Consider the following 27,918-nt stretch of genomic DNA (forward strand, 5'->3'; position numbering starts at 1 on the left):
GAGGAAAGAACAAGGGAGCAAGAGAGAGCACGTGCAAGATTTCGTGAATGAACGGCCTTGGGATTGTCGCGTACGTGCAAGGGCACGCGGTTGAATGAAAGAGAAGCTGCGCGAAAGAGAATGCTTCGTGAGCATCAAGGAGGAGAGAGTGCGAGAATGAAGCGAATGAGAGATTTTAGAGTGGCGTGCTTCAGGTAATCTGAGGTCCTGTGATCGTTATAAGCGAAATATTTTTTTATTTCCGGGTATATATCTGAACGCGTAAAAATACTTGCGTCGTTTCGAACTTTTACTTGCAATATACCGTTACGTTCTCGCAATACTTAGAAAGAAGAAGAAGGAGAAGCAGAACAGAGGTGGATCATTGAAAAAAAGAAATACGAAGATGAGGATGACGAGGGAGAGGAGAAGAAGAAGAATATATAGAAAGTCCGTAGGTTTGACCGTGGAGCGAACTTTAGAGACTCGGGCCAGCCCCTAACTCCTAAATACCTCTTTGTAATGCCCCATCAATTTCGACCCCGATTCCCCTTTTCCCGACCTTTTATGAAACTCCCGGACTGTCCGTACTTTCGATGGGGTTTCTTTCGGCCAGACCAGACCAGATGAAACGAAACGTTAGACCGTAAAAAACCACACGCGCATCCAAAAAGAAACGCGTTCCTCTCTTCCAACTCGAATCTTCGTTTAAAATAAGAACCGATGCGGACGGTTTTGTTATTCGAAATTCAACGTGAAATTGTTCGACGAGAAAGGGAAAGAGAGAAAAAAAGAGAGAGAGAGAGAGAGAGAGAAACGGAATGAAAAAACTAGTGCGAAAAACGATAAAGAGGTGGTCCAAAAAAAAAAAAAAAAAAAAATTCTAAACAAAAATATCATCCAAAAAGATATCGTTCAAACGACGATTCACCTACGACACGTTCGATTTCTTCGTTTCTTCGACTGGCAATCGCGGACTGAAGAGTGCGGAAACGAATGGTAGCGTGCCGAATTTTTTCTTCCCCGTGACATCGTACGTCGACCGCGTTGTTGTTGTTGTTGTTGATCCCACCCTTCGGAGATTCTCGACGAGACTTTCGTTTCGTGACCGGTTCGTACGAATTTCCCCCGTTCCTCCACTTTTCTACTTTTCATTCCCATTAACTCCATGATCGCTTCTATCCTTTGAACGATTTTCCTAATTCCGTGTATCCCGAGGTAAAGACAAAAATCAACGAGATGGAAATTTTCCTGTCCTCGCTTGTTAATTTCGAAAGTGAATCTTCCTAACGACGAAAGAAAGGAAAAAGGAAGGAAAAAAGAAGGAAAAGCAAAGAGAGGATAGAAATTGCAAAGATGGAAGAAAAATTTGGAAGATCGCGAAAAGGAAATTCTTCAACTCCGAACTCCGAATTGTATCCCAACTACTCCGTTTCTCTTCAGGGGATCTCCCTTTTTAACCCCTTTGTTCGCCAATTATGAAAGTAGCCTAACGTCGTCATCTTCGTTGAACGTAAAAGACACGCGCCGAGAAGCCGCCGGATAGCCAGGCTTTTTCACCATCTGGGTCGAGAGAAGAAAAGATTGCTAAAAAGATTCATCGTCAAAGCTACATTTAACGATTGCACTCGCCTCGCGACCGGAACTCGATGGATTCGCCACCGGTTGCACCATTCGAGAAACACGATCGTCTCGAAAGCTTTCAAGCGCAATCCGAAGCCAACTATTTCCCCTGTACGATTCGAATCTGATACGAGATGGTAGTGCGAATGGAACGAACAAGCGAATCAAAAACGATTACGTACCTGTGTCTTTGGAATGTGCAAAAGAGAAAAAGATAGAGCGAAAGATGAAGAGAAAGAGAAAGAGAAAGAGAAAGAAGGAGAAAGGGAAGACGAAAAAAAGGAGGGAAAGGTCACCTCGAGTTCTTGGTAGTGTGCATGTGGGTCGATCATTGATCGTTCTTATTACAACAATTTTTACGTTACAGGGCGTTTTTTCCTCGGATTAAGTAGTATGTAAATACACCTTGATATCACAAGCATAAACTGAGAATTTACTGGTAAACTTAAATCAAGTACATAATGCGAAATAGGGTTAGTTTCTATGTAAATACCTAAAGCTGGACGAGTGCATACACCTCGTTCACGCAACCAACGATAATCGTTTTTATCGAACCAATGCTTCTGTTCGTCATCGGTGTACGCCTGGTCGTTGGTGATCGCCCTTGTACAACCCGTTTGCCAAACAATACCGTCGGCGAAAATCAACATGCAGAAGAAGGGGGGGTTTGAGCAAGAACGTTCTCCAAAATGGGCGTCGCTGATCGGGAAATTTTTTTTTCTCGACACTGATACACCCACACAGTTACACATACACGCTCACATACACACAGCATTGCGATGGATTGTACAGCTACGATAGGATAGATAAGTAAGCCTCAACACAATTCTTCACACACTCGCACCACCGGCACCGACTAGCCTCCAAATTAAGACAGGGACCAAACGTTTGGCGAACACAATTTTTCCGACAAATTTTCTTAACGATATACGATAGGAGAACGCGAACAACACTTTTTTCCAAAGGTATTCAACGTTTCCGGCGCGAACGATTCGTTTGTTTCGGCAAAGGTGCGGCGCCACTATTCAAATACAGATATCGCGGCATTCGGATACAAGGTCAAGTAGAACGAGCGGATAAAAGTCGGACATTTCGCGACCAGATGATGGAAATTCGAAATTACGCAAAGATCAGACACGTTTGGCAATCTAACGAAGCGAAACGCACCGCGATCAAAGCTAAAACGCGCTTTAAAAATGCCATTTAAACAGAGATAAACAGGAAGGAGAAGAAGAAGAAGAAATTGATCGAAAAATTTATGCAGCGTATCATCTTTGCAAAACAAACGAAGAGGTATAAAATAAAGATAAAAAGACGATTCTACGGTCCCTCGACAAAACAAGCAAACGGCAAGAAGGAAAAAAAAACAAAAGAAAAATCATCAAAAAAATAATGGTGCACGAAAGTAGGAGCGGAGGAGATGATACGAAGAGATTTAAAAAAAAAAAGCAACAGCATCACCACTTTTCACCATCACTATCGCCATTATCAAAAGTAAGAAAATGTTAACAACAACAACAATACATAAATAAACACAAGCAGCAGAGCACAACGTCGAGATCCTTCGTGATGGTAGTCATGAAAGGATTCCGAGGCGACAAGCTTTTCACCGGTGCATCCTGCCGTGCGCCGAGGGTTGCTTTTTCATTGAACGTGAAACAACGAAAGAAAGAATGGTAAACGTAGAAGGAGGATAGGAGAGAAAAGGAGGAAAAAAAAAAGAGTAAACGATGCAGAATCGATAGAAGAAAAAGGGGCAGCCGACTCAACTCCCCCGCACACATCACATCCCCGCGCGAGAAGGAGGAATTATTCCCGAGGCGCCGGCCCGTGCCCCGCGAACGTGTACCATAATTATTAAAAATTAAACAAAACACACAGCAAGTTACAATAGCTCTAGTAGTGTATGTTCTGTAATCGAAGAATGATAAGCAAAGATAACGAAATAATAAAAAAAAAAAATGGCGTGCTCGCCGTCGTAGGCGTGCCGGCAAAAAAAAGCACAAAAAAATAATTTACAAATATATTGATTTACATATGCCCGTAACTCGTAAGCGGGCCGGTGGCGCAACGCGTCTACCTTTGCCGGATTTTCAACCAAGCTTACCACTGTCGCTATTACCACTGTCGCTATTATCAATGTCGCTGTTATCACTGTCGCTACTACGCGATAGGACGTGTCGCGTTGCAACACACACACACACACACATACAGGGACACAGCGAAGAAGAATGAAGAAAGAAGATAGAAGAAACGAGTCCGACTCGGCAAAGGCAAAGGAAAAGGAAAAGGAAAAGGAAAAGCAACTAGTCGTCCGAGTGGCCGGCTCGCGACACACCGCGTCGCAATAACAGCGTTGCAAAGCTGTGGCAGAACGAACGATGGACGATCGAAAGTGTGATTAATAGAGAAGGAAGGAGAAGAAAATGGCACGACGAGTAGACGAACCGTAAGTGTTAAACGCGACAGAAGAAGCGGTAAAACGTTGAGCAGAAAACTGGTGAAATGAAAATCAACGAGCAGGGGGAAGCACGTAGTCTGCAAAACCAGCCCTTACCCATAATCTTAATCTCTTTCATGTAAATTTGCTAAATGTTTAAATAATCTAAAAAAATGCCATAGCCCGGATGCGCTGGTGTATACTCCCAGTGCATACACACTCACAAATACGACTCGACCTCACGAATCAAACGCAAAATCCGCGTCGCCAGTTCTTCGATGGATGGCACGCGGTGAAATTGGTATTCTCGCCAAAGAGCAAACAGTTTACAATTGCACAATTGACAGAATCACAGACAAACACACGACAAGATGAAGACAAAACCGAGGCCCGCGTTTCACCGTGACGCCACGTCGGCAATGAAACGTCGCGGAGGATCCGCGATCTCGGCCAATACACGAGTAAAATCAAAGTTGCCCTGGTTCTCGAGCGTGCAACCCCGCGCGCTCACACACATTCCATACACAGGTTGTACAATCGTCCACGTCCGTTGCCGATAGTACGGCCGACACTCTTGCGCCTGGCGCATGCACCAATGCATACACCTTCTACACGTCTTACACACTTTACACTCTTTTACACTTTCTACACTTGATTACACACGCTACGGATATGTAAAGCCAATTGATTTTGTAAATTGTCGAAAAAAAGCAGCAGACATTCAAAAAACCAGAACGATTCGGCCTTTCACGGTACTTTTTCCACGAACGTTAAATATTTCAAACGCATTGCGGAAACCAAAAATATGTTAGAACGTTTACTACCGATCCGTTTGAAAAGATCCGCGCGAGGATCGTCAGCGATCCGTTCTCGCTTTTCAAGCGGAAAGGAATCGTTTCGAGCGCGAGTGAACGAGGATTTACGGTTGATATACAAAAAGCAATTGATATTCAAAAGACGTATGAAATAAAAAAAAACAAAAAAAAAAATATGGAAGAAAAATGAGCACGAAAACCGAAGCAAAATTCGCGGCCTTTGGCATACGTTTGGATGCAGAACCGATGATGAAACGACGTTTGCGTCTCGTACGCTGACGTCACACCATGCATCCCGGAATTGACGTTAATAAACCCGGATGTGACGTGACATATCCTTCGTTGAGGAATGTCAAAAAAAAAAAAAAATCAAAGAACCAAGTGGGCAGGTTGGCTAATCGAGGCGGGCCACAATGGGAGGCGGGACGATGTTTGGTAATGAAGAAGAAACGACGAAAACCAACCAACCAACCAACCAACAAACGAACAAACAAAGCGTAAGAAAAGGTCCCAAGAGATAGACGATAAACTAAGAAGATGGCACGCCTCGAGTATACTAGGTATTGGTATACTAAGTAGAAAAGAAGAGATACGAAACGCCTGTCCCACGTACAGAAACCAGTGTAATAACCATCCTAGCAAGTAGCAACGGCATTAGGAGAGCCGTTGTTCAAATTCGCGGCTTTACAAGCAAAAACCGTTGATTTGTTTTCGATCGGGTTTTAATTTTTTAATGAAATAATCTCACAGCGAATATACCACGTACGGTCACGCGCTAATCGATCCATGCGAGAAGATGGGGCAAAGACGTATGTGTATATTCGTGGCAGTGTGTATCGTAAGTGCGCAGCATATGATAAAACCGACAGTCTAGCAGTGCGAGCGCCTCGGCGGCATTTGCGTTTTCACGCGATGTCCCTGACCGAGCCTCCGTGATTAAAAACCGGAATAAGTTGTTTCAATGTCCACTATATAAATGAAGAGGCATAGCTGATAAGACGGTGGGTTTGCGTTCGCCGTTCGCCGTTCGCTGTTCGCCGTTCGCCGTTCACCCTTCTCGAGTCGTTCGTCCCGCTTCGTCAACGAGATAATATAATATATTTGTCGGAGCACGACGCGTTTTTGACGGACGAACTCTAATCTTGCGAATAAGAAATGGAGGCTGCGATACCATCCCCCGGAGTTCCAAGTAAAAATCCAAAATCTCTCTTGCATTCTTTTACACGAGATTAAACAAAAGTACGTACGAGTATTCCATAGGTTCTGGCAACGTCGAAAATTTCTTCAACGTCGAAAATTTATTATGGAAACGACAAAGTATAGCGAAATTTTCTTGTCCATCGTCTTGATCATCTTCAGGCACTTTGACCAACGTATCGGGACAAAACTAAACGGGACTATTTCAAAAGGAAAGACGACAAGACAACGTTTTCTTACGCTGAATATGCCGAAACTCCAGCAGAGTAGTAACGTGCCGCGAATTTCATCGATCGAGACGCCAATCGGTAAAACAATCGTCGACGACGAACGTGCGAACCCACCGTGCTGGCTCGTCGGTGCGATCCGAGGAAGCTTCGACGCTTCTCGGTTTTCACGACGAGTCGATACTCTTTTCAAAATATTCTCCAAATTTTTGTTCACGAGAATGTGTTTTCTTTACCCTAAACCCCATTTACAACCCGCCGTATACGCGTCCGAGGAGAAAAACCGAGTCCAAAAAAAAGCTTCCTTCTTTGAATCTAGAAAATTTTACGAAAACTCATACTCGACGCTTTCAAGTATAAACAGTAATTGCAAACGATAGGATAGAATGTGTGTATGGAAAATTCGAGGATAATATGGAAAAAGGTAAAAAGTCCGCTTAGTGGGTGCCTTCGTCAGGGTTTTCTGTTACAGTTAAACAGACGTTTCAAGTATAACTCACAACTAGTAGTACTATGGTAGAACAGTTATTACAGTGTACCGCAATAAACAGTTAACTAAGTAAGTATACAGGAAGCACATGGTCTTTTCAGTGTCTACAATCTTGTCGTACACCACCGCCAATCGCGTAGTGGAACGACCGGAAATACCGGATTCATTTCGTACGCAATTTCCTCTGGCCCCGAAACATCCCTCAACAACATCCGACATAAAAGCGTGGTATCCCGCAAACTTTTCGACGTTAAACACATTTTTGGAATCCGAATGAACGTGCGGTCGATATCGCAACCAAGGAAATTACATTCGAAATCACATTCGAAATTACATTCGAAATTATCCCGAAGAAGATATTGCAATCGGCAAGACGAGGGACCTACGACGTTTTATTACCCATTCGACCCCGACCGCCGTTCGTTTCCTCAACCCCCGCCGATTCCTCTCCTCAAAATCCAGTCAGTATTTAACAGAATAAATATGCTACTAAGTGTACTAAGTGTTCGTAGTTTAGGCAACGTGTACGTTGTATGCTCCGAATAGGTGAAAGAGAAAGATAACAGAGAGAGCGAAAGCGAGAGCGCGAAAGGGAGACGATTGTACGGTGGAGTCACACACATATTTAAACTAACAGATAATAATTAATTAATTACAGTACCGTAACCATTTGTCAAGTCAAGTTAATTAACAGTTAACCGTAACGCATACACGCATAATTATTAATTAAACGTACTCGACTCTATATTCTAAGGACAGCAGCGACCGCACACAGCGTCGTCGCATTTATTCGATAAATCGCGCAGGCACTCACTACGGAAGTGAATCGAAGGACTGTGGGACTCGGACGCGGATCGGAAGGTGCTTGAACGAGCGTCGCGACGCGTGCATTATTATCAACGAGACTCTGTCGAAAATCTTGACATCTCTGAAACGGCACTCGGAAAATATCCTGGAAACGGAGAAACAGAGAAACGGAGAAAAAACAGAAAACATCGGAATCTTAGTGGCTTGTTGGTCAAAGAAACGCGAAGCTACGCGCGTTCAAGTTTCCCCCGTTTTTCATTAGTCTTTCAAGTGCAGCGTTCAGTTACTTCACTTATGACGTTGCTTTCAACACAATACAAAACACCCCGCCACCCATCCTTACAGATCAAATCCATTCACCGTATCCTCAACCCACGGGTAATCCTCTCAGTGCCAACCCCCAGTTTCACGTGTACGCATTGTTTCAAATTTGTTCGCCACGTCTCAGTTACGAGTTTCACGCGACGTCAGTCCGTATACCGCGTTCTCTTCTTCATTAACTAAAACTCGTTCCATTTCGAGAAAAATTTCCTCACAAAATTCGATATAACGAAACGCCGTGATTCGTTGCGATTCGTTGCGATTCGTTGCGATTCCTTGCGATTCGTTGCGATTCCTTGCGATTCCTTGTGTTTCGCTGTGTTTCGTTGCGATTAAAACATGAAAACATGTTATCCGAGATGACAAAAGAAATCTTTACAAGTAAGCAAATACTTTGGAGATATTATCGCTTGATCGGTTCAAGTTCGGAGTAAATAAATTTCGAAAAATGTCAGAAATGCAGCGGCATACGGCTGGCGTCGATTATCGATGAAAAGCAAACGAGTTAAGTTTCAAATGTCAGACATTTTACGTACAGTTTGTTATCAAGTAACACAGCGCAGATTATTGTTAATTTTCGGCGCCCGTTTTCGTCGCGTTTCTATTCGTCTCCGATGAGAACAACTTACGGAGAAACCGCGAAGCAATTGGTGGTAAAACGGCAGTCTAGCACGATGCGACGAAAATGTGCGTGCTCGGGTTTAATGGTATCGATTGAGTTTGGTCGAAGTCCCCTTTTGGGCAAATTATATCGACGCACTTCCGGTTCCACCGGCCCGTCCAAATTCAGACGATCGGAGAAAGGGATTAAGAAAGAGCCTGCTTTCGTCCTGATCATCAATTCGAAATTCAATTCTAGTCAAAAAAGGGTACAAAGCCGTAAACGAGTTGACTCGTTTGGCAAAAAAGATCGGTACTTATTTATCGCGAGTTGTTCGAGCGCGAATCGAAATCGATCGGTACGAGGCACGTGGAGAAGTTGTACGAAAGATCGGAGCTCGGAGAAGCTCGGACAAGCTTGGACAAGCTCGGACAAGCTGGGAGAAGCTCGGCGGCCTGTCGATCGAAATTCGCGTAGGGGGGAAAAACAAATCTTTTCGATGAAATTCCGAGAGGACGAATTTTGAGAAAGAAATGGGCCAGTGGGACCGTATACTGGAAAAATATCCGCGTTGTTGACAAAAGCAAGTAGCCTCTTTTCGTTGTATCAAAAGTCGGCCAAAGTCCGATCGATCCTTGTATAAGCAAAAACGACACACTTTCAAAATCCTAGAAAATGGATGTACGGTGCGAATGAATATTTCGAAAGCTTCGATGATAAAAATTGTTATTGCTCATTCGTATTTTACTTTCTTTTTTTATTCTGCAAAATGCCTGCCCATCCACGCTTTTCAGCCAGGACACTAGGCGGATCCTCGTTCGCGTTTTAAAAACCATCCAAGTTGCGTCGATTCTCTTTTTCTCCTTTTGAGACGGACAACGACAATTCCTATTTCGCTGGTAAGAAGGGACAAAACGCGACACGAAGGTCTGCCACACTGTTCCAGCATTTTGATACCGCGATTAATCCACTACTATTATTATTATTATTATTATCGCTATTATTACCGCTATTATTATTATAATTATCGCTATTATTACCGCTACTAGTTTATAATGATTAGTTGATTATAATGAAAAAATTGCTAAAGGGCAATTGGAGGCGTATTTTTTAGAGAGAAACGAGAAAGAGAGCGCGAGCTCGGTTCAAGTTCGCTCGAATCATCCAAGCCATAATGTTACACTCACTGTCGATCGATTACGATCTTGAAAGAAAAACGAAAAAAAAAAAAAAAGAAAAAAACAATAAAATGAAAAATGAAAGAAGCGAATCGACGAAGAATCGGTAGCAAAAGAATAGTAGTCATGTTTCGAGATTCTCCTTTTTTTTCTCTTTAGTTTTCCTTATTACGTTTTTTTTATACAAACATACTTATACAAATACATACTTGTATGTATACACGAACACGCGCATATATATTTATATTATATATATATATATATAAAAAGAAAGAGAGAGAGAGAGAGAAAAAGAGTTATACTCGTTAAATATTATATGTTACTTGTAGACTTATTATTTATACACGAAGGAAGCCGGTACGTAAAAGTTGTACGTAGGGTGTAGACGGAACGCGTTTTAAACAATCAAATTCTCAGTCTTTCTCGTTGTTTTACTCGTAATTAACTCGTGATTAACTCGTAATTAATTCGCAAAACAGTTCGAATTACGTTAATACGAAGAAAAATTGAGTAAAAAAATTCATCTTGATTTCCACGTCTTCCCTTTAATCTTAACGATTTTTCATTTTAACGCGTAGCATCGCGCACGACTGAGAATTATATGCCACTGACACAACTCGCGTCGTTTGTTAAAAGCTTTATTTCTATTACTTTTTAGCGTGAAAAGAAATCCTCGCTTTGTCCTTTTCTTCTACTTTTTTTTTTTTTTTTTTTTCTTCTTTAAAGAATAATCACGCGCGTTAGTCGATCGAGGAGGAGTTGGACAAAAAATACATTATCACGTGCGTTATACGTTCCTTTTTGTCTCTTTTATGTATATCGTACATATTGTCCTCGTTCGAGTTCGAAGAGTACCGGGAGAAAACGAAACGGCATTTCGAAGCGTAGCATCTTGATTTTCATTCTTCTCTTTGGAAAACTAAAATAAAAAAAGCAGCGTTTTGTGTCGATTCGACTTTCGTCAATCGAGTCTCAGTGTCCTGAATCGGGAGATAGCACAAAAAACATTCTCGTTTACGTAAAACTTTTTAATTCATCCTCAAACAAGAACACTGACATTCGATCGTTTTATTCATTCGAACGGTAAGCATTCTCCTGCGTACTTTTCAACTGCACTTCGCGACGTTTTTATTCACCGATCGTCGTGTACGTACGAACCGAGGGACAGATCGTATCGTAGCATCTGATCTCTATTCGAGTTCCTATTTTGAGGCGCAGGAGAAGAAAGAAAGAAAGAAAGAAAGAAAAGAAAGAAAGAAAAGAAAATACATGAAATACGGGGGGAAAGGGGGGATTTAGGACAAACTTCCGTAAAAATTATCATTAAACGAAAGTGAAAGTTAAAGATCGGTGAATATAAACACCGCGTCGAGTTATGTTTGCTAGTCAGAATTGGTTAAAACGAAGAATGGAGCAACAAACTAGAGAGTTTACGATTAGTTACTACATATTGATTCGTCGTTTTATCGTGTAATTAGTGGTTTAGTGACACGGCTCCGATGATTCTCGAGCCATACGCGTCCTTAAAGCTTAAAGTAAGAACAGAACGAAACGTACACGCACACTCGCGCGTCAAGCGTATACAAAACTACGGTTCTTTAGTTACTATTCGCGTAGAAATGGCGTGCCGGCGAGTCGCCGGCTTTATTAAAAAAAATTTGTTACAATTTATTGTTCGTACACGTCAAGTTTATTTAGACACTACTTTCGTCTATTTCGTATCCAATTTAATAAGTTTCTTTATTTTTTCTTCTTCTTTTTAGTTCTTCTATTTCTAGCGTTGTTCTGACTATTGTAACCGGTGTTATTGCTGTTACTACTACTACTACTACTACTACCACTACTATTACTACTACTATTATTATTATTATTATTATTATTATTATTATTATTATTATTATTATTATTATTATTATTATTATTATTTTATTATTATTATTATTATTATTATTATTATCGTCATCATCATCATCATCATCATCATCATCATCATCATCATCATCATCATTACTACCTACCACCACCAGCACCACCACCTCTACTACCACTATTACCACTACCGCTACTACTACTATTACTACTACTATTACTATTACTATTGCTACTAATGCTACTACCGTGACCGTTAGGAAACACATTAGTTTAACATTTCTATTGCTTTTGATTTTCGTAGATACTATTAGTTATCTATTATTACCATAATTACGTCTAATTTAATTATTACTTATTGTCACCAACACCGTCATCATCACGATATCACGCACCCAATGCACATCGGCACCATCATTGTAAGTCACGTCAAGTTAAAAACGTCCACTTGTTTTCCATGCAGTTCGATCATCGTTATTTACTTTTTCTTTTTCCTTAGATCAATTTATCTCGTGAATGTGGTTCCTTAACGTCGAGGTTCGCTGTCGAACCGTGTAAAATGGGATGAATAATAGCGATCGACAAATCTCTGAAATACGCTGACGATTGTCACACGAAATTTAGGACACGTGCGTTTATTAAATATTATCGTTACCTATTGTTCCGTCGACGAAACGTTGGAAGTGCAGATTCGACCGATGGACAATCTTTTCCGCGTTTTTTGACATTTCGTCAAATCAACGGCGAGGTAGTAAATGAGAGATTATTCCAAGGTACTGGTTTGTCCATCGTTGTCCAAAAGATCGCACTTCCAATTACTTCCCGCCCTTATCAGTTATCGCTATTGATTTAACATTAGTTACAGCTATTACTATTATTACCACTATTATTAGTTATCGCCATCGATTCTTGATGCGAGCCTACCGTCGATCGGCGAGCGAGGTAACCGTTTCGATCGCTTCTCGTCTCTTTTCGCAAAATTGTACGCGCTGTCCTAATGCGACTGCGAATGATCGAATATGCAGACTGGAAAAGATTGACCGATCGATCGATTAAGAGCAGCACCGGATGATTCAGATACGAAAACTCGAGAAGAATCGGGTCGAGGTTTGGACAGCGCTGACTCGAAAAAGCGATTAGACGAGACGAGAAGGAGAACGTGCGATTGAGAGTATTGCGAAGAATGGTTGACATCCAGAGTGCGATAACGAGCTAAAAAACTCAAAATTTCTGTGCGATCCAGAACGACGTCGTCGAATACGCGTCGAATACGCGTCGAATACGCGTCGAATACGCGTCGAATACGCGTCGAATACGCGTCGAATACGCGTCCATGTTTCTCGCGCCGGCGTTTACTTCGACGCCGTTGTCGTTGGAAACGCATACAACACGTTCGAAACAGCCGTATATACATGAATCCTCGAAGCGCCGCGTACGTAGTTGAGCAGCGTTTACAATTTCGAATTTCGGAAATGGTCGACGCGCAAAAAAGAAAAGAAAAGAAAAGAAAAAAATAATAAATCTAGAAGATATATGCTGAAAAGGGAAAGCGAAAAATGATAGAAGATAGTGAGAAAGAGAGGGAGCGAGCGAGCGAGAGAAAAAAGAAAACAGGGGAATAGCGAGAAGCGTAAAAAGATGAAAACCATACGTTGAACACGATAATAATTCAACAGTCTCTTTCGGTTACGAACAAGTTCCGCATTGTGTAGGATTTCTCATAAATGGTTCTATATGTATGATGATACATGTGATGCAATATCTAGGAGAAAGAGCAACGTTTTCGATGATTGCGAGAAACGATGAGATGAAGAAAGGGAGAATTTTTGAAATCGCGAGAGCCTTTTTGCGTAACACGAAGCAAAAAACAAACAGATAATCTGTCTAGGATCGAACAATTGTTCTTTTTCCTTCTTTACGGATCGTTATTATTCGTCAACGAGTGCTTCCGTGCGACGGAACAACTTCCGGGCACACGCGGAAGAACTTTTTTTCTTCGCGGAAGAAAATTGGAAATTCAACTTTTTTCCCCGCGCCATCCGCGCCATCCACGTCATCCTTTGTGACGTTCGCGGGCAGTGTTCGATGAGATCAGCTACTGTGGTATCGGGAATCGAACGATTGGCGGCCAATTTATCCAAGCGATTGGACCCCATCGAGTCCGACTAATAAAAGGACAGATGGACGACGATTGGCGAAAGGCAACACGTTTCTAGAGATGATCTTCCGTTCGATTCAACTTTCGCGTCGTTTTTACCGATACGCGACTTTGTCTTTTTGATCGCGTGAAAATTCATACTCTTCGACCGAAGATCGTTTCTTGCAAACTCGTATCAAACATTTGTTTCGAGTATCGTTTGTACTCGACGGAATTCTGTTTCATCGTAGTTTCTCCTTAAAATAGAACTCTGATGGTAAAAGAAATTCGACAGCTGTCTCTCGAAACCGCGTAAAAAGACGCTTAAATTTAATTTTGATACTTGGAGCGACAGAAAGAAAGAAGCTATCTGAAACAGGACTTCCGTTTCTTAATTAGACATATCAAAACGATGTAACTTGACGCCATTGCGAGACAAACAAAAGAAAGGAATATATTATTTTCGACGACGACGATTTAGCAATAAGAGAATGTGCAACTCTTGAAAAGATGAGCAAGCGTCAAATCCATGTGCAGTGTTTCGGATACTTGCAAGTAGATACCATTGAACACTGCAAATTAATGTTTTGCGAGTCATAGTGTAAATGCGAATGCAGAAAGCAAACAAATGTTATGTATAAAGCGTCTTTCGGGCTTCCTATTAAAAAAAAAAAGAAAAAAAAAGAAAAAAGCATACCAGTTCGTTTCGACAAAGTTCCACGGGACGAGATCGATACCGCGTCATAACAGTTTTTATTATCCCAATACAAGATTCACGATTCACGATTCACGTTCGCGGTTCTCGGTTCACGGTTCAGGGTTCAGGGTTCAGGGTTCAGCGTTCACGATACGCGATTCACGATTCACGATTCTGGAATCGCCAAGCCGATCGTTGCAGTTCGCGTAGCACGAAATTCGAAAAATAAAACGGTGCAAAAGTGTGCAAAGCAGAAAAAGAAATAATGGAGATAATCGAAATGCGATGAAAATTGTGCAAAGTCGTGAAACTTTTGTTCGGACGAGCTTGTATGCGAGAGCTGAGTCAGAATTAAAGCCGTTCGAAAATCGAGTTTCCAGACACTTAAGAACAACAAACTTGACGTCATAATCGAACGACTGTAAATATACTATAACGTGAGGTAGATTAGAAAATTAAGCGCGTATTTCACGGTGAAATTTTGTTCTGGTTGCGAGCGCCGTTGGAAGCTCGTCGATTCCGGAAGCACGCGATTGGCCAGCCTAAAATTTCATGTGTTTCGAAATCGAAGGCGAAAAAAGGCTGATGTATCGCGAGAGCGATTATCGCTGAAATTTCTGTATGAAAGGATACCGGTGTGAGTGTGGAAGAAAAAAAATTAACGAGAGAGCATGGAAAGACGAGTGCGAAGCTGCGTTGATGAGAGGATCGTGCGTACGAATGCTTTCAAAGGATGAACGAACGACGACGAGAGAATGTAAAGGAGAGAACGTGTACGAATGGTAGAGTGACAATTAAACAAAATTTTACTACCAAGTGGACTAGAATCGCAACCGATGGGCATTATTAAGCGAAAATGAAATTTTCGGAGCGTTTTTTCGACGAAGAAAAGCGTCCAAAATTGTACCTATTTTCATTTTATAAATTATATATATATATATGTATATGTATATGTATATGTATATGTATATGTATAGATATACGACGACCTAAACGATCATTATTGTGAGATGTAACGCGAGAGAAAGGCGGAAAAAACAAGTTGAAGAGGATTAGACGAAGACGGAGAAGAAAAAAATTATTGTATCTATATTCGGAGGTGATCGATGATGTATTCGAGTCGTGATTATTATTATTATTATTATTATTATTATATATTATGATTATTGTGTATAGTTAAGGCGAAAGTGGAATTTTAGACGAAATTATCGAACTCGAAGTATATAGGGAGCGCAAATAGTGAGAGAAAGCGAGAGAAAGAGAGAGAATGCGAGAGTTGAGAGGAAAAAATTTTTTTTCACGGTGATTGCACACTGTAATGTCGGCAAAGCAAAAAAGTCCCCCTCCCCTCGAGCCAAGACGAGCGAAAAGGAGCGAAAAAGGAGCGAAAACGAGCGAAAACGAAACGAAAGAAAAACAAAAAGAAAAAAAAAAGAACACACGTCTCGGCCAAACGAAAGGAACGAGAAAGAGGAAAGGTAGAGAGCACATGCGTAAAACAAAATTCATAAAAGATACACTCTTTTCGAGATACCAACGAATAATAGAAGAAACAATAGCAGGCAATAGTTTGGGTTCGCTGCAATCATTTTCTTTACTTCGGGTTTTCAAAGCCTAGGAAACAGGAAACTTTTGGTAGAAAACGACTCAATCCTCATTTCTTTTGTACGACGACCAAAGCAGAGAAGAAATAGCCCGTGATATAACAAAAAAACATTATATATCTATATATAGAGATATACATATATGTATGTATGTACGCACGCATACGTACAACCAGTGCAACAAAGAAAAGAAAAAAGAAACAAACGCGAACGCGTACGCGATGTGCTTCCTCGTTCGTGACAATGTAGCCCGATCGAAACAACTTCCACTTCCGACGAAATCCCCACGCCCGTTCTCAACAACCCCGGTTTTTATTTCCACCTTTTTCTCCTCTAGACCGTCAGACGGAAACACACCCAACGAGCACATCGAACATTCGAAATCACAAAGGGGCACATTGTCGCGTTCCAGGATGAGCAGAGGAGGAGAGGCGACAGAGGCAAAAAATGAAAAAAAGAAAAAAAAAAAAAGAAAAAATAACAGAGCTCGATAAAACGCGTAGGACGAGCGCGATACGAGAGAAGTCGCGGAAACGAGGCAGTATACTTTCCCGATCGCAGCCATCCTTCCTTCGATCGAACAACTTCGGTTTCCCCTCGCGATCGTAGGCGACTGTTATCGACTTTCGACGCTCTCGGCACCGCGGAAATGTCCCTCGGTCGACGAATTTTCACATCATTTTTCACGCGGTTCGTCCAATTTTCGTCCAACTTTCGTCAAATAAAAATCGTATCTGTCGAGACTTTTCTGACAATCCTGTCCAATTCCTTTCGAACAATGAATCGAGCCAAACAATGCAAAAGATCGGATATAAAATTGGCAAAACAAAAAGACAGAACAAAGTAGATCATCCGTTGACCGGTGGGGCCTAAATTTTATAGCGCCTTCTGTTTTCACCGCAGCATAATCCATTTTCCTCGTGAGCGTTCCCGATTTATTAATTCGCGACACCTTAACACGCCTCCTTTTCCCAAATCCTTTTCCCAGCACCCGTACGTCACCCACACCCAACCCCACCTTTATACCTTGCCTTCCCTACCTCCTCCTCCACCTCCCCCCACCCCGCCACCTACCCACCCACCCCAAACGCACTCCTCACTGATAATCTTCCACCAACTGCACACCCCCTCACATTACCACCCTAGTCCCTCCACTAGCAAACCGATTAACCAATGTGAGTGAATGTGTCAACACGTGCTACAAGGGAAAATAGCGGATTTCAAAGAGGATAAAGGCGGAAAAAGCAAAAGTAATATCATAGAGAAAGCGTCGAGCAAACACACTACGACTCGGAGGAAGAAAAAAATCGATCGATCGGAAAAACGTACACACACACACATTCGTCGGACTGTGTAGGGACATTTTGCATCAATTGTGTAAACACGAGACAGAGGGAGAAAGTGTGCGTGTGTGTGAGAGAAAGAAAACTCAAAAAAAAAAAAAATACGTCGAGAGAGAGAGAGAGAATGCGCGTGTGGAAGAGCGAGAGCGAGAGGTAAGAAGAGACTAAAAAAATGAAAAAAGCGCGAGCGAGAAGAATAAGACGACGGAAGCTAAAAGATAAAAAAAAAAAAAACAAAATGTACGAACAAACAATTGATACTGTCTTCGTTTTTTAAGGTCGTTTCTCCGTTCGACACGCTACTATATGACTATTGACATTTGTCATTGGATTATTACCGACGACGATGAATTGTCATTATTATTACGAAACTATTGCTATTATTATTGTGACGAATGATTTATTATTATTACTATTACTATTACTATTATTATTATTATTATTATTATTATTATTATTATTATTAACATTTATTATTGACATTATTATCACGATTTATTATTGCGATGATGATTATTGCGATTATTACTATTGTCATTATTATTATTATTATTATTATTAATTATTACGATTATTAATTATTATTATTATTATTATTACGTGGTACAATAAAAATTTAATAAGCATCCGATGCGCACGAGTCTCGTGACTACTATATCATCTCCCCTCTAAATCCACACGAAATACGGACTACGATATACGCGCGCGTTTCTAGTTCTCCTATCTTTTCCGATTTTAACAGCATGCTGACTTCTCTCGAATGTGAAAATAGCGATATCTCCCGGCTTGTATCGTACAAGAAAATACTAATTTATCTCTTTCTTTATCTTCCTTCCATTTCAACACGCATGACACATTCGTTTACCATCTTCGGACACAAGGCGACACAATCTATCGGTAAACAGATGAAAATATTAGGAAATCGCGATCAAACAACATCGGCAATATTTGCGAGATGATAAATGTTCCGACCTCGCTTACCTCACCACCGAAATATGCTATTTATCGAATCGCGCGCGCCGATAAACGTTGAAAAATAAGAAGCGGCTATTCGAGGAACGCAAATTACTCGTATTTACGGATTTTTCATGGCAACTCCGACTCTGAAAGATGCCTCGTGTCAGCGGGGTCAACGACGGAGGGACGCGCCGATGCTTCCAGTCTGCATTCGACGATCAGTGCACGACCAAGTGCTAAGCAGGAAACACGATGCTTCGTTTTAGCATTCGTGGAAGATCGGTTTGCTTCGAGATCTTCGACAAACGTCTCGAGACGTTAGGCGGTGTCCGCGAGTCTTGCACGATTTTTAACAACAGCTCGAGACATACGGTATCAAAGTCGCGTTTAAGATGTTTGATCGATTTCGAAACGCGGTCAAACGGAACCGAAGGCCACCGTTTCTCGTCAACGACGCCGCCATCCACGCCGACAACGACGTCGACTGCCACGGCGCCGACGCCAGAGCCAAGGAAAACCAGCTTGTACGACCTTCATGTGGAAAATAGAGGTAATTATCAATGGAAATTTCTTGCATTCCTACGTAATGCATTATAGTATTAGGCTGTTTGCAAAATTAGCGAGAAAAGTGTCCAACTTCTTGTCCTGCTTCTAAATAAACGTTGTAAAAACCGCGATAGGCGATGAATGGCACAGACGGAGATAAATATTTCAGCTACGGCTTTTATCTTGCATATACATGGATATGCTACAAAGAGTATTTCTACGCCATTGTATTTATTAAAACATTTCTACGCTAATTAATTAGTTAATCATTCGGTAATGCATTCATATGATAACGACAAACTTTAATATTATGAAAATGAAATGTAAAACCTGATAAGAAAAAGGTATCAACGTGCCTTTCTTTTAGGTAAAATAATCAACTTTTCTGGCTGGTTACTACCGGTACAATATCAAGAGGCAATAGCCGCGTCTCATCAACATACCAGAACTTTTGCGTCGCTCTTCGATGTCGGTCATATGATGCAAACGCAAGTTTTTGGAAAGGATGCAACCGAGCTTTTGGAATCTTTGACGACCAGCGATCTGAAAAACTTGAGCAAAGGCCGCGCGGTTCTTACGGTGTTTACCAACGAGAATGGAGGCATTCTCGATGACTTGATAATTACAAAGGACGACGACGATAAATACTTTCTGGTCTCTAATGCTGCAAGAAGAAATCAAGATTCTCAATTACTCCTCCAACAACAGGTATACAATGGAATTTTATGTATGTTACGAATCATTCCACAGATAACGACGTCTCTTTATTAACGTCTCTAGTAGACGTTTTTATCGCATTTGAAATTACAAAAGTAAAATCAAACGCGATAACCGTCGACGAATATGATCAGTAATAATCATTAATAATAGAAAAATTCTGTCTAACGATAGAAACCATCGGAAACATTCGGAAGATAACGAATCGGAAACATTCCGTTTCATAGCGTTAACGAACAATTGCTCGGTCATGCACAGCTCAGATTCAATAACATTTGACGGAATAAAAGGAGTATAATTGACAATTATAATACGCGTCATCCAGTTTATTCATTTTTATTTACTTCGATCGTTATAAAATGCTGCAACAACGTTACAAACACGACGTCGTTACTTACGAAATGGCCCATCAGTCTGATTCTTAATTTTAGGAAAACTTCAAACGCCAAGGGAAATCAGTACAATTGCAATTCCTGGATCCTTTGGAACAGAGTCTCGTCGCGTTACAAGGTCCTACGGCCGCATCGGTTCTTCGATCGATTGTAAAAATCAACTTAAAAAGTCTAACATTTATGAACAGCGTAGAAACTACGGTATTTGGAAGCCGAATAAGGATAACTAGATGCGGATATACAGGAGAGGATGGTTTCGAAATTTCGATGCCAGGCAAAATTGCGCGAACCTTGGTGGAAGCGATCTTAGACACACCCGACACGAAACCGGCTGGTTTGGGAGCCAGGGACAGTTTAAGGTACTCGATTCGCAAATAATAATTTCCGATTCATTTCGAACGTTATCATCGATCGTTTAACATCGGTATTTCGTTTAATCACCTTTAGGCTAGAAGCTGGCCTTTGCCTCTACGGGCATGATATCGACGAAGAAACTACGCCAGTCGAAGCGGCACTTACCTGGCTAGTAGGTTAGTAATAGACAAACTGCGGATATTTGTGCATTTATGGGAAATTTCAACAATTTCCATATGGGAAAAACAAATATGCAAATATCTAGGGGACAGAGTTCACCTAACATACAAACATAAACATAAGCATAAAATATCCAAAGTACAGTTACAAAGTTACAGCATTTAATAGATAAGACGAATCTCTACTTCCACGATGTTTATTTCTTTTAAATAATAGACGGTAATAAGATACGCCTAACCATAGTGACTAACCATAAACGCTTAATTTCTTCTTTTCTGCCACAGCTAAAAGAAGGCGAGCGGAAGGAAACTTCCCAGGTGCAAAGAGGATACTTTCACAAATCAAATCAGGAACTGAGAAAAAACGAATAGGATTAACGGTAGTGCATGGTCCGCCAGTGAGAGAAGGAGCGTGTATATTAACTCCAGAAGGTGAAAGCGTTGGCAAAGTCACTTCCGGTGGACCTAGTCCCACCCTTGGACGTTCTATCGCTATGGGATACGTGCCATCAGAATTAGCTCACTACGGTGGTGGAATATTGGTGCAAGTTCGAGGGAAAACGTACAAGGCAACCATCGTAAAAATACCCTTCGTCAAGACAAATTACTATACCGCAAAATGACCGATATATTTTAATGTTATCTATGTAAAATTCGATGGAACACGCACTGTACTCCGGTGTAATGTTCCTCTAAATTTCTAACTCTCCATCTGACACAAGAAATGATCCATTAATTATAATACATTTTGTATATACTTTTTATACAATGCGACGTTTAAGAAGAGACTTTGAAAGTATTTGTAAGAATTGTGTAAAAAAGATTATAATCGAATGAAAATAACGAAGCGTAATGAACAAAGATTATTTATGCGCGGATACGTTACGTATGTGCATACCTTTACCATACACGCGTGTTGCACGCACGCGCCACACACATATAAATGCTTATTTCTGCTTATTACAGAGCCATCTATGAATACAAGTATAATACTCGTCTGCGCTTAAGAAGAACTTGGTATATTCGGCATACGATAAAGAGCATTTCCGACACATCTTACTTTCGTATGGTAAAATGACTTTATATAGCCAAGTATAAATTGTAAAAACTTTTTTGTAAAACTAAATTGTAAAAAATTGATCGTTGCGCAAAAGCGACATCGGAAGGAAGGTTTAAAAAACCGACGCGAACAGCTAACAGATCGAAAGTAAAAGATATATTATTAATCTTAAACTAAATTATAACTACGTATATAATAATACTACTTTAATTATGCATGCACTTAACCCAAAACTAACCGCAACCACTGAAAGCATTGAAAGCATTTTATTTGCCAATTTCAAGAAAAACTCTACTTAATCGATAATCTAATTTAATCTGCCTAGTAAAAACCCAAAGCTCTCGCGAGTTCTAACTACACAAATATCTTAATATAATAAAGGGGCTGGGAGAAGGGATATTTTATGAAATGATCCATACAGAGCGTATCGTATATTTGTATCTTGAAATACTTTGTTATCTCCTCTTCTCGCTGTTCCTGTACACATTTCTGAAACAAACTTCAATTTAAATCGATTAAAACAAAATAAACAATTTTGTTTACACATGCTCTATCTATCGGGGTGTACAAGGATCTTTATATGTAAAAATCCACGTACTCATCAGAAATCTAGAGGTCCTTTTATTTATCCTAACGGTTAGAATTCTCGACTGTTTTTCCACGAGTCCTGATTAGAAAAATTTCCAAACCTATTTATAGGGATCCCATATAAAAGAAACCTATCTGCACGAAAATTTAAATGTCACAAAGGCAAGGAACGGAAAAGTGTTTAGAACATTGTGTGGGACACATGATATAATTGTTCTTCGGTACATCTCACGATGAATCCTGAAACAGACTCAAACCATAAAAAATTTAATTCAATTCTATGACATAGAATGTAATTAATTACCGATCAAGGAGATTCCAATTCCGTGTGTATAATTTACACTTTCTACAAGTTAATAAATCTGGAACGTACTTAATTATTAGTGTTCGACCGTTCGCGGAGAGACGCGATCGCGAGGAAGCGCGCCAACGAGAGTTACGATTAGATAATCGACTTATAGATATAAATATTAAATAGATGACTGATCTAAGGATGGAAAATCAGTAAAGTTGGGTGACGATACTGTGGCGGAGGAAAGCTAGCGATGGGTGTGTCTAGCACACGGGACCGTCGGATTTGTCGATGGCAATTTTGGCTAGGAAAGTGAGGGCAATAGTCATTGCTTCTGATTGGACAAGAAAAAGGTTGGTGGGCAAGGAAGGGTTCTAGCCGCCCCCGAGAGAAAGTTGCTAGCGGGAGACACGGTACGTGAGAAAAACCAAATTTCCTCTACCTTCCCACAGTGGACAATAAATTTAAGGAACACTCGAAGTAAAAAGATACTTGTTTGGTCTGAAAGACTTTAACTACGAAAATGCCAAGATTGGCGGGTCCTTAAGACAATCGAGGGTACGCAATAAGGATGTGTAAATATCTGGCAGCCATTTTGCCCGCGGCCCTGGTTTCTGTAAAAAGTCATCGGACGTAACAATTGGATTAATACTTAAAAAAAAAAAAAAAAAAAATAATACAGCTGAAAGAAAGACATATTAGACAGAAGGAAATATCAAATAATCAAAACCTCAATTTGAAGTTAAAAATTTGGATTTAAATTTGAATTAAAAAAATTGAACTGGAAATTTAAAAAATTGAATCGAAGTACTAAGATAAAAAAAATATTCCCGTGTGAATTATTTGCGCAACACTAATATCTATTAATCTATGCACTCAAATTTAAATGTTCGCAACACTAATAACGGTCCATCAGCGTAGCCATGCAAGAGGCTACTGGTGAAATTGCATCTGATGATCCAGGAGCAGGAACGTGCTTCCACAGTCCAGTGGAAGAAGATTGGGCATAATATAAACGCAACGCTACTTTAAAAAACGCGATCGTTCGTCCACGCAACTCTAACTAGAAAACTAATTGAAACAATCGCGATGTAAAGTCGCAACACTAATTCTTAAGACAGAAATAAAATTAATATCCATATATGAGAAAAAAATATTGCATTCTGCTAGTGCAAATTGCAATGCTATAAAATTACTCAAACGTTAATACTTTTAAATCTAATTTTAAACGAAGGAAAAATTTAAAAAGAAAACAAGAAAGCTCTGATTAATCTCTTAGAAATTTTGAAAATTCATAAACAAAATTGCAAAAGAACATCGCGACTCTATCATAATTCGCAACTCTAAAGCAAACACGATTATCATTTTATCGCAACTCTAATTCAAACCTCGATTCGATTGTTTCGCGACACTAATAAAAAAAATCGCGATTTGCCCAATGTAGTGGTGGGAAGCTGACACATCCCAGTGCAACCATTTAGCAGGTTGCCGATGAACGAGCACAGTTGTACAGCTGTATATAACAGCTGTATCGAGTGATCCAGGAACAGTCTTCGACAAATGCAGTCGAAGGGTTTTGGGCATTTTGTAAACGCAACTCTACTTAACAAAACGCGATCGTTCATTATCGCAACGCTAAAGGGAAAAATTAATAGAAATCGCGATGGAACAATATCGCAACGCTAACTCTTAAAGTGAGTTCAATGAAAATTACTATTTACTATATGAAAAAGCTATTTCAAATATTCTAGTAGTATCGCTACTTGCAATACTATAAAATTGAAAACTATAATTGAAAACTAATATTTTTATAATCAAATTTTAAACAATAAAAAACAGGATAAATTCTGATAGGTACAATTTTCTAAAAACTTCTAAAAAATTGCAAAAGACAATCGCGATATCGTAATTCGCAACTCTAAAGCAAACGCGATTATAATTTTATCGCAACTCTAATTCAAACCGTAATCATTCTCTCGCCACACTAATAAAAAGCCGCGATGTTATTTCGCAACTCTAATTCAACCCGTAATTAATCTCTCGCGACACTAATAAGAAAAATCGCGATTTGCCCAATGGGACGATATATAAATCGGCCAAAAAAGCAAAGACTACTACTACTACTACTACTACAAATACTAAAAGCGAGCATAGTGACAAAGTAGTAACGAGAATGACTTTCCATGCTCTGGATGACCCAGAGGATGCAGAGCCATTGATAGTTGCCCTCTTGAACGGCAGTTTGCCGGGCCTCTTCGGCTCATAGCCTCTTCTTTCTTCGGGCGCGATGCCCGCTGAAACTTAAATCTAAGCTCGAGTCTTCTAAATCGCAAAATGAAAAATAACTTATAAAGGTAAAATAAAAAGATAAATCGCGGATGCTATTGCCAGTGCACATGGACGACCAACGATCGTAACGACCGCTGTCCGTTCTCATGCGCAAGCTCGAGCAATAAACGTTCGTTTCGAAACTCACTCGCGACCACGACCGCGATATTCGAAAAATCGATAGGCAAGGCTCAAGACAAATGGTATGCTCCATTCGTGATGCCAGCTTCACCGTCGATTTTTCAAATCAAATTTCCTGAAACAGGTTGGACACGCGAAAACGCGCCTACCCGACGAAAGACTGTGCCAACCTGCCCGGCCCTACCTACTTATAGTTAACACTCGTACCAGAAAATATGCTACCTATCCTACCCGGAAACCTCTATTTAAACCTGAAAAAAAAGGCAAAACAAGCACACCAACACATTCACTCCACGGTTCTCACACATAACCCGGGCGCAAAAGCCTACACTAGAGAGACGTCCCGGGACGCCTCCGACACCCGAGTTTGGCTTACAACTTTCACACTCTAATGTACGTACCATTTTCCTGAAATCGACCGACGATGGCTAGCGACCATTGCGTAAAAATATTCTGTATATTTCAACTTTAATTATCCAAGTATATTTAAATTTTAATTTTAATTAAATACTCATAATCGTATATAATCATGTATGTATACATCATAATGGTAATTGGATTCATATTTCCGAATCCATAACTATTTCAAGATTATAATAAATAGCAGAAACGACGCAATTCCACAGCCTAACCACATACACACACAGTGGAAAATACGTCGTGCACGATACGCTAACGCAACGTCAGTCGCTGAAAAAATTGTTAAGCTTATAGACTACTCGTCATGCCCATTGCCTTCCTCCCACTCAAGAAGCACCTGGGCACGTGACTGAGATTCTGACAATGAACATGGAAGGGGTTAAACCTGAAAATCCTATGCTAAAAATATGATTAGCTTATTTATTATATTTTGTATCTAACGGGCTAATATTCTTTCACTTTGCAATCCAATTTCATTTCAAATTTTAATAATTTTATACTTTACTTTACTTTATTATTTTAATGAACAATTAAACTATTAAACTGTAATTAAGGAAATTAACGAAGAATATACATATTTATTAAACGTAAAATAAGATTCAACGCAAGTAATATTTATATCAATGAATAACAATGGAGGAGTCTAAATGAACTCTATTACTCGAAATATCCTCAGGCGATATCTTTATCAAAACGTATCTTTGAAAACACGAAGGAACGTTCAAAACTTGTTTTGATTCGGAAATCTGCCTGTCGCGAAGTGTTTTCTTGCACGTGAAATTTGATAACATCCGTCAGAACAAAGACCGACAAACTTAGACTTTAACGTATACTTTCATATTCATACTCGTAAATAAATATCATACTCGTATATGTATTATATGTATTATCATCGACGTTTAAAAACGCGGTGTGCAAGAAAACCTATCCTGAACTAATAAACAAAATATAGACAAGAAAATGTTACTACTCACGGGTATAATAAATACCCGCGGTCACTATACTCGTCAAAAATTCTACGTATACAACCGATCACCCGTGTCGATTCGGACCTTTCATCCTACGACATGATTGAGTGACCGGAGGGACAAAAAACATGCGACTCACAGTACATGCGAAGAACGATGTGGACAATGTGACGTAGCTTAGAAGAAACCATCACGAACGCCGTCATCCCGGAAGAATCATCAGATCTTACGGTAGAAGTACAGGCTGTGAAATATCTGTAACAAAACGTGGAACAATATACATATAATCTATTGTTGAAGACAACAACAACATTTTGTACTTTATTAATATAATAAGCAAAAATACAAATTTTCAGTAAATTTTATCTCTTCGTTAGCTAATTATCGTTAAAGACAGAATGAAAGAAATTACTTACGTTCTTTGCATTCGAAGCACCATAAGATCCTAATCCAGAGAACAGGAGGAAGTGGAGATTGTGGCAAAAGCTGTAACAAAATATGTAACAGTATAATTTATTCTTAAGACCAAAGTGTCGATTGTTTTAAAAGTTCGAGATAACAAATCATGAAATTCTATTAAATCTACAACGTTACTAATAATAAAAATTGAAATTCTAAAAAACTGTAATTGCTATAAGAATTGAAACTCTTCGAGTTAGAGCAATTTGAAATTTAGATTTTATGATTCAATATTGTAACTCTGAGACTTCGTTCCAATAGATATTACAATAATTCAAGCAATATACAAAGAATAAACTAAATTAATGAATAATGTGCAAATGTACTTACGTTGCTAAGCTCCAGGAGAGGCTTTATCCTCTTGAGCACTGACTCGAATACCGAAAACGAATATTTAAAAAAAAAAAAAACGTAATATACAAAAAGAGAAACAAAAAATTACCAACCCGCCCGATAAACAAATAGACGAACAAACACTGACTCGAATTTCGCGTATAACTATTGCAATTAATATTAATAAGAGCTATTTTGCTCTGAGAAATATTGAAATTACAATTACGAAACGAGCACTGACTCTACTAATCGCATTGCACGCGATCACAAAAAAACCTTCTCTGAATATCAAACTGTGTTAGGAGTAGGGGGGAGGGGGGGACCGTAGAGAAATTAGAGCGTTTGTTTTGAAACTTGTACTGCTGTTTACAGCTATTATAAACGATGTTACAGATGTTAAAACGATGTTTGGAGAAACGTATAATATTATTTGCGAATATTATAAAATACGTATTTCTACACTGAACATTAACGGATACTCTAAATGCAATATAACTGATTTTAGAGACTATACCGAACTCTGAGATATGTCCTGTAGTAATAAACTGCATTACATTTTACAAATACTCGAAAATCTTTGCAACGAATGAAAAATTTCTTAACAAAATAATTGCTTGAAGAGCACGATAATATTACGCGCCAAAAGCTAAACTTGTAATGGCGTCTTCTTTAGAAACAATAGAAATTATTGACAAAAGTCGTGAGATGGCGATACTATAGAAAATTCACGCGGGAAATGCAACAAAGTATGACTGATTGCAATCTCTTAAAGGAGATTACATATATACATATAATAAAATCAAGTCAATCGACTTTAAATTAAGTCAAATTAAAAAATCTACTAAAAAATTTTATT

At 39.7% G+C, this 27,918-nt stretch overlaps 3 protein-coding genes across 4 annotated transcripts in view; all 3 read left to right on the forward strand.

Moving 5' to 3' along the window:
* The window catches only part of LOC139992617 (protein daughterless), a 358,939-nt gene extending 341,372 nt beyond the window's left edge, over positions 1-17,567 (forward strand). For both annotated transcript variants that reach the window (XM_072013611.1, XM_072013612.1), the window contains exon 16: positions 8,831-17,567. In XM_072013611.1, coding sequence (XP_071869712.1) covers positions 8,831-9,026 — 196 coding nt within the window. In that variant the 3' untranslated portion in view covers positions 9,027-17,567. The remainder of the gene's footprint in view (positions 1-8,830) is intronic.
* LOC139992629 (pre-mRNA-splicing factor SYF2) overlaps positions 15,651-27,918 on the forward strand; it is a 76,041-nt gene continuing 63,773 nt past the window's right edge. Inside the window, exon 1 of the mRNA XM_072013646.1 lies at positions 15,651-15,656. The gene's annotated coding sequence lies outside the window, so the exon portion shown is untranslated. The remainder of the gene's footprint in view (positions 15,657-27,918) is intronic.
* LOC139992761 (aminomethyltransferase, mitochondrial) lies at positions 18,447-21,344 on the forward strand. Its single transcript, XM_072013937.1, has 5 exons — positions 18,447-18,835; positions 19,199-19,539; positions 19,980-20,299; positions 20,388-20,470; positions 20,759-21,344. The coding sequence occupies exons 1-5, from the start codon at positions 18,538-18,540 to the stop codon at positions 21,094-21,096; spliced, it is 1,380 nt and encodes a 459-aa protein (XP_071870038.1). The 5' UTR covers positions 18,447-18,537; the 3' UTR covers positions 21,097-21,344.

The sequence above is a fragment of the Bombus fervidus genome, chromosome 12 (assembly GCF_041682495.2).
Source record: "Bombus fervidus isolate BK054 chromosome 12, iyBomFerv1, whole genome shotgun sequence".
In the NCBI taxonomy this organism is placed as follows: Eukaryota; Metazoa; Arthropoda; class Insecta; order Hymenoptera; family Apidae; genus Bombus; species Bombus fervidus.

Bases quoted from the DNA above. Each gene is read 5' to 3' on its own strand.
- LOC139992761 (XM_072013937.1), top strand. From the start codon at position 18,538: ATGCTTCGTTTTAGCATTCGTGGAAGATCGGTTTGCTTCGAGATCTTC. The intron at 18,836-19,198 runs GTAATTATCAAT...CCTTTCTTTTAG, and splicing joins CCTTCATGTGGAAAATAGAG to GTAAAATAATCAACTTTTCT. The intron at 20,300-20,387 runs GTACTCGATTCG...AATCACCTTTAG, and splicing joins GGAGCCAGGGACAGTTTAAG to GCTAGAAGCTGGCCTTTGCC.